A 12,323-nucleotide genomic window follows, 5' to 3' on the forward strand; every position below is an offset into this window, starting at 1 on the left:
AGAGAGAGAGAGAGAGAGAGAGAGAGAGAGAGAGAGAGAGAGAGAGAAAGAGAGAAAGAGAGAGAGAGCGAGTGAGAGCGTTTAGTCTACTGACAGGCGAGAACATTTTCTATTCGAAACGAAGATTACATCCCCAGTACCTGTTAATGCGTGTATTTCTCTCGCGTTCGACGATACTATTAGCGGTACCCATAATAATGTCGTTTCCTTCTAAGTACGTGATACCAACAATCGTATGTTCGGTAAAATCACTTTATGGCAACGCACGTACGATCACGACTCTTGAAACTTTACCAGCGACGGATCTAGACTCATTGAAGCTTTCCTTTTCTGAAATATTTTACGACAAAGAAATCTTTTTACTATGAAAGTAATATCGAACGGGGAAATATGTAAATAATATGGAAAATAGCGACCATCTTGCGACTATCGGTATCGACAGTAAACATAGTTCTAGATAGGACAACATCGCATACATAAAATAATCGAATGATTTTTCTGTCCTTCCGAATATCGAGTGGTAATCAAGTGAAAAAAAAAAATCAAGAAAAGAGTTGTTTGGAGATGCTTTCTCGAGGACTCGACATTGGAGCCTCGTTATCCTCCGAGTAGGTCCGCCCCTGGTCCATATTCTACTTACTCGTAGTACCATATTCCCCTTAATCCAGGACTGTTCTTTTCTTTTTTCCTCCCTGCAATGCCTACACAGGCCGGCAGGTAATGTTAAAAGTCGCGAAAAGACGTCCCGAGGGATCTCGAGCGTGATTCAAAGTCCACCGGGAAAACGACATTACTCGTGGGTATCTCTAACGCACAAGCGTACCACCTTTCACTCGTCAACCGACAGAAGCTCTTGTAAAAGCTCGCACGACCGAAATTCGAGCCACGAGCGTCGAGAACAACGGGGGCGAGAGCGAGAAACGAAAAGCGAAGCTAGCCGCACCGATGCCGGGGGTTGCGGCAGCCATCGAACCACCCCCTGCCTGGACTGCGGTTCTCTGCACGGGTTACATTCTCCTGTTCCCTCTCTCTTTTACTCCCTCGTGTGCTGTCAGTTTTGTCCGCGTGGTCCTCGACGAGCTTCCAATCGGTGCATGCGCGCAACTATCGCGAAATCGAGAATCGACGCCAGCGAGGGATATTTAGCAAATTGTAAAGACACTGTGCGTACCCGCGTTCGTTGGCCGGTTCGATCAATCCGTCCCGCCACTACCGCCATTCACGGAGACGCTGCCAACTAACGAACGACGCGTGTTTTTTTTTCACGCGAATGGACCTTACTCTTTGGTCATTAATTTTTTGATATTCGACCCCAACGATTTGGCCCGTTTCGTGAAAGAATCATTCCTGCAAAGGAAACGGTTGATTAGACAACGGGACGCGAGAGGACGCGATGTCTCGATGATTTTAGTGTATTTTTAGTGTAATTTGAAACGTATTTTGTTTATTTGTTCGTAAGTTTAGGCAATGTATTCCAAAAGCTTTTCTCAATTTTGAATTTCGAAAAACAAAAGATCCTGACGGATGGATCACTTCGACGCGTATGACTAGTCGTTCGGTGCTGCCCACTAACTGCTGCTACCATGCCTCGCGTTGATAGATTAGGTTTCTGTAAAGTTTTGCTGATACTCTGATTTCTGACTGCAGACAAGGCATAGAACAATGTTGCAGGATGGAATGTCTGAAACCTCGGACAAAAAGGTGTATTGGATTCATTCTGTACCTCGACTGTGGTTACAGTGTGAATATAAATTCTGTACTACTACGAATTACTTCTCACACGAGTATCAGGTTGCCTGTTGCCAGGAATGCATCATCAAGGAGCACGAAAGACTGCTTCCCATTGCATTCATTAAAATTAATTGTGTATATTATTAATTATTGCATGGTCCTTTAAGAATAAAGAATTATGCATTTACCATTTGAGACAGCATTTGAAATATTTTCCCTCCAAGTTCTTTCTGTCTAGAATTTTTCATGGAGCATTGCACGTATCGCTACGTACTTCGTTTTTCGTAAATACGCAATTATTTATATTTAATTTTTGTACGTATGTGTGTATGTGCGTTCTGTTTTGCTTTTTACCATACATCTGACAAGATGTGATGATTTTTTGCTCATCCAATAAAGCACCCTTTGAAAAGTAACATATGAAAGCCATTTGCTAATGTAACGCTTACTATATCGAATTCTCAGGTGACCAAAGTTGTGTAAATTGGCTACCGAGCTTTACAGAGATAAATATAAATATAAATATAAATATAAGTATACATAATTATATATAAGTATAAATGACCTACTATTTAAGAGAAAAAATCTTATGCGTACATGTTTTTTCCATTTTTTTTTTCTAAATCTTATGCTTGCGGCAAAGCGACGATATTTGCAAAGTCGATAGATCAAGGCAATCTATAAACGAACAAAAACAAAAAAATGCTATTTCTTTGAGCATTTTTTTTACATTATTATACACATAATTTATAAACACACACACACACACACACGCACGCACGCACATGTATCTGCATATACATATACATACACGTGTGCTTTTTTTCTCTAGAAGGTCATATTCATGTGATTTGATTGCGTATTAGTGTGTGTACAGGGTTCTGTAAAACTCGCGCACAGATAGCCAGTTTCGCCAAGTTTGGCGGCCCGAGAATCCGTCAAATGGCATTCATATATCACGTTTTGAAACGTGGAGGATAACTTTAGTATAATTTTATGACAGTCCCATGTGAGACCAGATCGGAGTACCCCGAGGTTCGTTAACTCCCTGCTATCTCTGCGCCGTTCATCGCGCCGTTGGTTCGCGCAAGAGTATATACACGAGAGTTTTGTAACTCTAGACCCTCTAGTCAGCGCAAGGAACAGTGTTTATTCTACGCGACATACGGTGCGAGGTGCGAAACGTGGTAAAAAAGAAATCTCCTTAAGAGAATTCGCAGATAACGAAATCGTTGTCGCGATCTGGGCGCGGGCGAACACCTGTGCGATTTTTTCTGGAAATCCACGCGATAAGGTGGAGATTCCGCAGGTGTCATGCGATATGTTTGATCTATTATAAGAACGTGGTCAAAGGGAACGACTCGTTTATCATCGATTTTAATTGGATTTCAAATAACAGTACAGCGAACGTTGACGTAAGATCATTAACAAACGCGTATAAAATTGCTCGTTAATTCCGCGAACGTCTTATCCAACGGAAAAATCGGGAGTACAGAGTAAGTTCTCCATCGACACGGATTCATTTCGCAACTTCTGCGAATCGAATTGTTAGAGTGTGCGAAGGACACGTCGTTTTTATTCCATCGTTCACTTCTGCTCAGCTTTGGATTCTGGTAAAGTAGTTCCATATCCATCAAAAAATTTGTTGCTCTCCTTCGAGATAACATCGCAAGGATACCTCACAGGTGTTTTAACATCGAGAAATTACTGTATTACCAGTAGTAGAAGTGGTCTATCAGATAATAAAACGATATCGAGATTAGCGTGCAGTATAAATACGTAGGTATGGTATATATCGCGATTACACCGAATGAGTGTTATGCTCCGAAACGCGTCGATAGCAATCAGGACCGGTAACTCAGTTTAATAGTTTACTACTTAGTTGCGTCATCGCAAACTCTTGGATCCAATAGAGCTCACTAGTCGGTCGTATCATTAATCTTCCCGCGCGTGTGCTTCAGGTGGTGTAATTGAGACCGATTTCGGCGTGAACACAATTTTCGACAGTTTCAATTCACTGTATTATTGTGATTGGGAACAGTTTGGTAGAACGTAAGTGTTTACTTCTTACTATTAACGTTTCGCCTGCGTTGGGGAATATTGTAATTTGTCCAGAAACTTCTGAAAATGGCCCGTTGACGGATGACCTCGTACGTTGTCAGTGGATGACACTACTTTCCGCGACACGTGAAATTATCTACGCAGCGTTGTTAAACAGTTAAATACTTCGAGGAATCGCACGAGGTTAGGCCTTGGTCTAGTGACGAGTACAATTATTTATAGGGATTCGTCAAAATACGCCGATGAGTTAGCGCGGTCGGATGAATTCGTACTCAAACTAATTTCTCCCGGACTAGTGCACGACCATTCATGCTAAATTCATAAAATTTTCTTCGAGAAAATACAAGATCGTGCGCGAACGATCGAAGCTCGCGACTGATTTTCCGAATTCGATGACGCCAATTGTTTTGCGTCTCCTTCGATCATGAAGCGGTTAGATGTTCTCATAAACAGGGCCTATCAGGAGGAACATTGATCGGCCGTGAACTATAAATTCCCGACAATAAATTCTGATTAAAGTCTGTATCGTTAGAAACGGAGGACTCCGCTGGGCGAAGAAATTGCGTTTCGCGATCGGAGACGCATATTGTTGAGTCAGTGTCTCTTTTCGTCGTCCAGGTTTTAATCCGTAGCTGAATACTGTGATATCCTGTTCTCTTCGAGTAGTAAATGAGCGTCAATTAAATCTACCTAAAACAAACAGTGGAAAAGTGATTATAAACAGATAGCTAAAGAATTATAACGCTTTAATTCATACGTTTCTTACGGCTCTGTTTTTAATTGCCGCAAGTCTTTTTTTCTAATTACAACTACTCCCACGCTAATTGCACAAGCACCTACCTTTTGTGCGTCCTTAAAGTCGAGTCAGCTCGTTGTTGATCACAGTCATTTACGTTTTAATTAGCCATTTCTTTATTCAATGACGTCTAGGTCAGATACGCGTCGAGACGATGATGAAAAACGTTTACGTGACCCCCGTTGACGCGTAACGCAATTACTCCAAATTAACTCTTGGCCACTCGGTGTGGTAATTCGGCTGACGGTTCTAAAAAATACGCTGAATTGAATTCCGATCATCGGTTTGCATTCGTTCTTATCCAGTCGATACGTAGAATTGAAATACTGTCACGTTCATACTGCGCATATTAACATTTTATTATTCACTGAAACTTTTTCAACTTTATGCTGCTCTCGTATTCAATGAAATAGATTCGTTTGTGGATTGCTCATCGAAGCTGATATTATTCCAGTTCCAGGATAGCTTATCCATTCATTTTTACCGAAGAATATCTGAAAATAAATACCTTTATCAACGTTCACCGCGATATCGTTCAGGTGACAATATCTACGATCGATAGAGAGTATCTTCTAACATTTAGCCGACCTGTGCTCGTTCAGTTCGGCTCGGCTATTAGTATCACGTAGTTACGTGGTACCATACAGTCAAATTGAAAATACGTCAAAACTTCGAAGTATTATAGCATGCGATAACGTCGAATGTACGTCCATTTTCTTATAGTCTCCATTTTTGTATCAATGAACAGCTGTGCTACTTCAGAATTGGTAAGGTCATCGAGTAGCAAGGATTTCCGAAGGAAGCTACATGGGAAAGAAAGATGTCGCCAGGTAAAGAGCGAGTGTCTCCCACGGTGAATCAAATATGGGATACTAACAACAAGAAAGTAGACTCGAAGAACAGCAGGCTGTCGGAGACCGACGACTTTTTGACGGCTGACAAAAGCTATCGTTGCAGCAAAGCGCCGTACGTGCCTCGGATCAGGTGGCCAGACCTAATCGCGCAAATTTTCATCCACGCTGGGAGCATTTACGGATTCTACCTCATCTTCGTCGAAGCGAGAGCCCTCACCGCATTGTGGGGTAGGTACACCTTGAAATTCACACATTTTTTCCCATCAGCTTCGCATTTGAAAAATTTGATTGTTTCTAGATTAAACCTTGAAACTTGTTATGAGCTCGACAGAAAGATATGGGAAAACAGGTTGCACAACTTTCCGAGATTCAAAGTTTATGAAAACAAACCGATAGCATTTATTTATTTTATCTTATTTATTAATATGAGGTTAAATTAGAAACAGCACGTTAACTAAACCTTGACTCTTTCGCCCAATATATCTTTTTTACATGTTTATCTTACGTGTTATTTTTGCAAAATACTTGAAATGTAAGTTTGGTCGTCTGTATCTTCGTGTGTAGGAAAAATACAGCGGAAGCACGGCAGTAAAAAAAAGAAAAAAAAAAAAAAATGTAGGTCAGCCTGCTTTAGATAATGAAAATGTTCGATGTCCTCGATTTTTCTATTAGTTAACGCAACAACAGTGTCTTGTTCGTTTGCAAGACAAAGCGATACTTGGATGACATTGAAATTATATAATGTGTTTTTAAAACTGAGTTTCACGTGCGCGACGGAAATGCGTCGCGTGCTGAGCTTACATCGGTACTTGGACGTAAGAACATCAGTATTGCAAAAATTCCTACCGGCGACAGAAATAGCTGGCTGCCATTTTCAGCAAGATTATTATTACGCCACCGTTCTTGGAAACGGAATTCACGAAAAATATATATTTAATTTAATAAGAAGAACGACGCCCAATTAAATAGATATGAAAGTTGAGGATACTTACAGTTAACGAGAGAGTGATAATCGAAGCTACTTGAACCCGATGAATTTTGTTCCAGCATTCGTAACCATATACACCTCCGCATTCGGCATAACCGCGGGAGCGCACAGGCTATGGTCCCACAGGGCGTACAAAGCGAAATGGCAGCTGCGATTGCTTCTGATTTTCCTGTTCACCATAACCGGACAAGTTCGTAGTCTCCTTTACAACTTTCTCCACCCCCGTATCATTTATTTTCGATCATCTAAATCATTTACGAATTCCTAAGGTGTCTCTGATACAAAAAAAAAAAAAAAAAAAAAAAATAGAAACGAAATTTAAATAAATACGTACGTAGGACTGTTTCGAAATACGAATAATACGCGATTTCTCCCACGTCTTCCTCCCAGTCTGACAAAAATAGTGGAACTTTCCGACGATAGACAAACGCGTTTCTTGCGCAGAGACACGTGTACGCGTGGGCACTGGACCACAGGGTGCATCACAAATACAGCGAAACCGACGCCGATCCCCATAACGCGAAGAGAGGATTCTTCTTTGCCCACGTGGGCTGGCTTTTCACGACGCCTCACCCCGACGTTGTTCTGAAACGAAACGCCGTCGACATGAGCGACCTCGAGGACGATCCGATCGTTATGTGGCAAAAGAAGTAAGCATTTCAATGGTTCGGAGAATCAATAAACGAGTTGACTCTTCTCTTCTTCGATCGCAGACTCTACATTCCTTTGTTCGCTCTTCTGACGATCGCGCTCCCGGTCAGCGTGCCGTGCTACTTTTGGTCGGAATCCTTGTGGACTTCTTTCTGGGTGAACTTCAACTTCCGGTACAGCGTGACTCTCAACGTGGCATTCTTCGTGAACAGCGTCGCGCACATGTGGGGCCAACGGCCGTACGACCAGTAAGTCTCCGTAATTCCGACGATTCGTGGCTAGATCGTCGAATGCGGAACGATCGAAATTAGTTAAAGCTGGAATGAATTTCAGGTACATTACTCCGGTGGAAAACCTAGCGGTTTCCATCGCAGCTATAGGCGAGGGCTGGCACAACTTCCACCACGTTTTCCCATGGGATTATAAAACCGGTGAACTGGGGAACTACACGTTCAACTTGACCACTGGGTTCATCGACGCGTTCGCGTGCATTGGTTGGGCGTACGATCGCAAGTACGTATCCCCAGCGATGGTTCGACGAAGGGCGAACCGAACAGGCGACGGGAGCCATGTTTGGGGATACGGCGACAAGGATATTCCGACAGACGATCTCCAGGAACTGAAGTCGATGTGATGGAAGAAAGAGTAACGTCTCTTCTTCGTTCGTGACAGAGCACCAGACCTCTAGTGTCTTCAGTTTTCTACGAAAAGTGGATCGAACGATCTATAAGCGTTCGCTGTTCTGTCACGGTTTTCACGACTGAGTTTTTAATTTAATTATATAGGGTCGAGGCAAATCCATAGAACGACTCGGTTCCGTCGATTAAATCATGTTTATATGTATAGCGTAGAGAATAATTTATACATCGCGATTACGAGTAAGTCGGAGTCAGAGATGGGCAAGATTTTACTCGAATAAAACCAACCAACTGAAATATTATTTTTTTCAACAACTAAGGAATAAACAGTTATTTATCTTTCATTCGTTGCTCGAAATTTGGATCAATTTGGAACGCGAATCGAATGCAAAGAGAGGAAGAGCGTTTCGCTCCACGCATTCTAAATCTAAATTGTAGGATATCGAAAACCGTCAATTTACTTTTAATTTTCCGTTGTCTCGGAGAAATCCATTACGCGAACGGTCAGACTACCGATGACCGAGGGGTTACGACATTGAAATATATTCCGTCTCGATTTGAATTTCACATGGAACTCGCGTGGTCCGAGCGTTTGGTTCTCGTGACTCGAAGCTCCCGAGCTGCAATTGCATTTACCTTGTGGAACGATTTGAGATGGAAAAGTTGAGCGATTCCCAAACGAAGCAAGAACGAAACAAATTATCGTTGACGAATGACGTGGCAATACATTCATTTCCACGCCGGAAACCGTAGAATCGTTAATAGGCACTGCTTTGTTATGTTTCCCAATAAATTTGAATTTGAATCTCGACGTGGTTTCCGTTTCTTGTAGAAAGTTATGCAACCTTTCCTATTACTTGACAAAAAAAAAAAAAAAAAAAATAGCTATATTATAAAATTCCACGTTTCATTTTGTGTGTTTTCTTTTTATCAAAGATAATTGTTGAGCTTAGTCCTGTTACCAAATATACGAGATACAATAATCTAAAAAATTGTGACTATATTTGCAGAAAATTTGTATCACCTTTTGAACGATTTATTAAACTCCATGCAACTGTCTCCTAACAGTTCTATATTAAAAATCGTGGATTCGATTTACCTAATACTGTTGGTAGATTACTCGATTAAAACACGATCAGACAACAGCTCAACGACGAGAAGAATCGATTTTTCCAAAACTTTCGAAGCAACGCTTACAATAGTCGTACTTTCGACAGGTTCCAGCAGTCGTAATTCGATCGTCATCGGCCGATTCTGTAATGAAAAACGGTGACTGATGAATCCATTCCAGTGTGAAACGTGGACACGTTGACTACGTCGATGTCAAAACAAAGGAAATGACGGTGTAAAATGTTGGACGATATTGAAATTCTGTATTGCAGAGGCCACGAGGTCGATCGACGAGGTATCGGGCTGGCCGTTCGATGAAGTAGTTCTTATCGGTTCCTCTGGAAGCGCGTTTCGTGCCACGAAGGATCGGGTGGAACTCGACGCACGGATGCGCGAAAGGCGTCGAGTTTTAATTCGCGTTAGTTTGTTCTTCGAGTAGGCGATTTCGAGTCCCGATCAACGCGGATCTCTGCTCCGGAAACCTCTCCACAGCTTTCTACCCTCGCGAATAGAGCCATTTTTTCATCCGAGTGTTCTGTGGAAGGTCGGTAGAATCCTCGCGGAAGTACTCGAATCAAGTACGAGCAAGTGAGTGAATGATAACGCACTGCTGATCGACGAAACGTAGGTTCGTTCAACTGGCGACGGTAGGATGTCGAGCGAGAAGACGAAATCCGTGAAGAAACAGGAAATAAAATGGGCGGCAGTGTTGTGGTACATTCACCTGCACGTCCTTGGGATCTACGCCATCTGGCTCTTGATCACTTCCGCCAAATGGATGACTGTATTCTTCAGTAAGAACCATTGCAGTGGCGATTAGTTTTACTTGACTTTACCCACTCGCTGTTGTAATAGTCTATCGACTGTAATGACTGTGACGAAATTGGCATTTCATTCTTCCGTCATAGTTGATATTAATCGACGTATACGTCTAGTCAAACCTCGGTTAATATCGACTATGAGGAATCGTCACTCTTTTTCTGCATGTGTCGCTGCCGTAAATAGTAACGCAAACTGATGTTCTTAATCGACGAATTTTTAGCGCTATTCATAACAGCCATCGGTAGCCTCGGCGTGACCATGGCCCACAGGTATTGGGCGCATAGGACGTTCGAGGCAACATCTTTTCTTAGACTGTTCCTCATGTTGGCTCACACCCTCGCAGGAGTGGTAGGTATATCGCTAATTACCCTGCTTCGAAAGAGATGCCTGAAAAAAAAAAAATGCCGAAAAATCGGCGTCGTTGTGTTCGAGTAACACGTTCAGTGGATTCGCCGCTTAAGGAGATGCATGTATGTTTATAGGGACCGATATACGATTGGGTACTGTACCACAGGCTTCATCACAAGTATCACGGAACCGATAAGGATCCTTTCAATCACAAGAAAGGATTCCTGTACAGTCACTACGTTGGCAATTTTGTGTCGCCGAATGTCGACTACGAACAGGCTAAAATCGAGGTTGATATGCGCGACATGGAGATTGATGGATATATTTGGATACAAAAGAAGTAAGACTTTTCTTCGATATTTAGCAATAAAGTGATTTTTTTTTAATAATTGGTGGATAAAAAGCAGAAAAATTCCGAAAATTCTTTCGTCGACAATGGGATTCATTTTTCTTCCACTCTTCTCCGCAATACGCAGGTTCTACTGGCTACTGTTTGGAATAATCGGATTGCTGTTGCCTCTGAATGCGCCACTGGAGTACTGGGACGAGTCGCTGCCCACTATCATACTGACCGTTGGGATACTACGATTCGCTATCACTACGAACACGTCCTGGCTGGTGAACAGCGCGTTGATGGTCTGGGGCGTCAAAGGGAGCAAGTTAATGTCCATTTTCAATACTTTCAGTTTATTGTACAAGCTCTTCTTTAAAATGCCACAAAGCCACGGGACCGTCGTCATAGACAACGACGGTATCCACTCCAAATAAAATAAATTACGAATCTGTGGAACAATTCGAGGACGAGATTTCTTAAAATTTTCCATCGCCATTATCTCCTGTTGCTAACAAAAATACTCGATAATATCTCGTTGATCATAGTTACACGAAATCGTTGACTAGGACTATTTTCTTCATAATTTTACCAATGGTACCAAACATTAATTCGGAAGCAGAGAATTACAGATAAATAAAAATAATCCACTCACCTATAATTTCAGAATTCCACTGACCAACTTCACCGTCTTCTTCATCAAGAAGTCCTATTGGCCAGCGTATCATTACATGGTGCCATGGGATTGGAAGAGCGGCGAATTTGGCAAATACGACGCGGGTTGCACTACATTCTTCATCAAAGTATGGTACGAACTCGGTTTGATCAAAATGCTGCTGACGCCAACCAGCGAAGACGTCAGAGACATGGTTCATCGAGTGGCTGAGAAGAAAGTCTCCATGGACGATGGAATCGAGCAGCTCAAGGAGCTCGCCATCTACAACGCGAAATCGAAATTCCTGCGTTATCTTTAGGGATGCCAGAAATTTAGATTACATGCGAGACTCGTCGAAACTTATCGCCTCTTTATTGTAAGGCTCTTCGTACCGATGTCGCGCGTTCGATATCGGTAGTGTGCCTAAAAACTTAGCAAGGGAAACTGAAAATTAACAGAGACCAATATGTTACAATAATATTCAACATCTTAAAAAACGTTATCGGAGAAGCATTCTTGCATTTACTTATATAAACATAATTCGATACTTAAATTGCTCCAATCGCTTCAATACAACCCCGCCATCTCTGGATGCGTCCCATGCTCGATGTCAACATCGTTCCGGAAATGAGATTCTTGATGGAGTCTCGGTACGAAAACGAGTTTTAAGAATCGATGAGTAGCTTAGAATATTTGCGATTAAATTGCAATTCACCGGTGAGGTCAACGTGGAGCCTCCATAGTGTTTCTATCGCGATTAGCGCGTCGAATAATGTTGCAACGATAAAACTATCGTGTTCGTTTCGCTTATTACCATATCGCTACGAAACCGTTGTATCAGCGGCTGTCTGGAAACGTACCTTCATCAAGCTCCTGTTTAGTAGAATATTCTAGTAAAATATTTCACGCTATGTACGACCTGATCCTCGAAAATATTCTAATTTCTATACGTCTTGACAACATACGAATAGATTCAATGTTCTAGTTATCATTAAAATATAAATAAACTATCGTAATGTATTCAAAAACAAGAGCTACCACACGTTCGAATCATTGGTGCCATCTAGTGGTTAGTTGCCCGAACTATTTTTCGGAGTTTAGTCAGCGCCTCTATCGAGAAAATGCCCAAGTTTGTCCTCGAATAGTTCCAATTTGTAACGTTAGATGGCGCCATTTACGAGCCGTTACCAACAGGATGATAATGTACCGGCCATGTCGATAAGAAACAGTATAAATGGCGCCATCTAGCAGTAAATAAAAGCGAACTATTCGAAGACAAACTTGAGCGTTTTCCCGATAGAGGCGCTGACCAAACTCCGTAAAATAGTTCGGACAATC

The 12,323-nt window shown here is 42.0% G+C and overlaps 3 protein-coding genes and 1 long non-coding RNA gene across 6 annotated transcripts in view; 2 read left to right on the forward strand and 2 right to left on the reverse strand.

The window, feature by feature from the left end:
• LOC128889636 (acyl-CoA Delta-9 desaturase-like) overlaps positions 1–208 on the reverse strand; it is a 15,445-nt gene extending 15,237 nt beyond the window's left edge. The window contains exon 1 of the mRNA XM_054147398.1: positions 141–208. Coding sequence (XP_054003373.1) covers positions 141–193 — 53 coding nt within the window. The 5' untranslated portion in view covers positions 194–208. The remainder of the gene's footprint in view (positions 1–140) is intronic.
• A 3,234-nt stretch (positions 209–3,442) lies between these two features.
• On the forward strand, positions 3,443–8,530 carry LOC128889637 (acyl-CoA Delta-9 desaturase). The gene is made up of 6 exons (XM_054147402.1): positions 3,443–3,783; positions 5,337–5,670; positions 6,490–6,620; positions 6,875–7,080; positions 7,144–7,329; positions 7,415–8,530. Exons 2-6 carry the CDS (start codon positions 5,409–5,411, stop codon positions 7,713–7,715), a joined length of 1,086 nt encoding a protein of 361 aa, XP_054003377.1. The 5' UTR covers positions 3,443–3,783; positions 5,337–5,408; the 3' UTR covers positions 7,716–8,530.
• LOC128889643 (uncharacterized) lies at positions 3,790–6,541 on the reverse strand. Of its 2 annotated transcripts, none has more exons than XR_008460478.1 (3): positions 6,435–6,541; positions 4,629–5,082; positions 3,790–4,478 (listed from the first exon to the last, which is right to left on the reverse strand). It is a non-coding gene; the product is annotated as an uncharacterized LOC128889643 (long non-coding RNA). The 2 variants fall into 2 exon arrangements; XR_008460479.1 differs by lacking the exon at positions 6,435–6,541 and having other exon boundaries at positions 4,629–4,837; positions 4,957–5,478.
• A 607-nt stretch (positions 8,531–9,137) lies between the features above and the next one.
• LOC128889639 (acyl-CoA Delta-12 desaturase) lies at positions 9,138–12,014 on the forward strand. 2 transcript variants are annotated; one of them, XM_054147406.1, is made up of 6 exons: positions 9,138–9,373; positions 9,458–9,623; positions 9,872–9,999; positions 10,134–10,339; positions 10,476–10,658; positions 10,998–12,014. In XM_054147406.1, exons 2-6 carry the CDS (start codon positions 9,482–9,484, stop codon positions 11,302–11,304), a joined length of 966 nt encoding a protein of 321 aa, XP_054003381.1. In that variant the 5' UTR covers positions 9,138–9,373; positions 9,458–9,481; the 3' UTR covers positions 11,305–12,014. The 2 variants fall into 2 exon arrangements, with proteins under 2 accessions (XP_054003381.1, XP_054003380.1); XM_054147405.1 differs by having other exon boundaries at positions 9,138–9,623.
• The last annotated feature ends 309 nt before the right edge of the window (positions 12,015–12,323 follow it).

The sequence above is a fragment of the Hylaeus anthracinus genome, unplaced genomic scaffold (genome assembly GCF_026225885.1).
Source record: "Hylaeus anthracinus isolate JK02 unplaced genomic scaffold, UHH_iyHylAnth1.0_haploid 11997, whole genome shotgun sequence".
In the NCBI taxonomy this organism is placed as follows: Eukaryota; Metazoa; Arthropoda; class Insecta; order Hymenoptera; family Colletidae; genus Hylaeus; species Hylaeus anthracinus.

Coding starts and splice junctions, on each gene's coding strand:
- LOC128889639 (XM_054147405.1), top strand. CDS start 9,482: ATGTCGAGCGAGAAGACGAAATCCGTGAAGAAACAGGAAATAAAATGG. Junction 9,624..9,871: donor ATGGATGACTGTATTCTTCA/GTAAGAACCATT, acceptor ACGAATTTTTAG/CGCTATTCATAACAGCCATC. Junction 10,659..10,997: donor TGGGGCGTCAAAGGGAGCAA/GTTAATGTCCAT, acceptor CTATAATTTCAG/AATTCCACTGACCAACTTCA.
- LOC128889637 (XM_054147402.1), top strand. CDS start 5,409: ATGTCGCCAGGTAAAGAGCGAGTGTCTCCCACGGTGAATCAAATATGG. Junction 7,081..7,143: donor ATCGTTATGTGGCAAAAGAA/GTAAGCATTTCA, acceptor CTTCGATCGCAG/ACTCTACATTCCTTTGTTCG. Junction 7,330..7,414: donor GGCCAACGGCCGTACGACCA/GTAAGTCTCCGT, acceptor AATGAATTTCAG/GTACATTACTCCGGTGGAAA.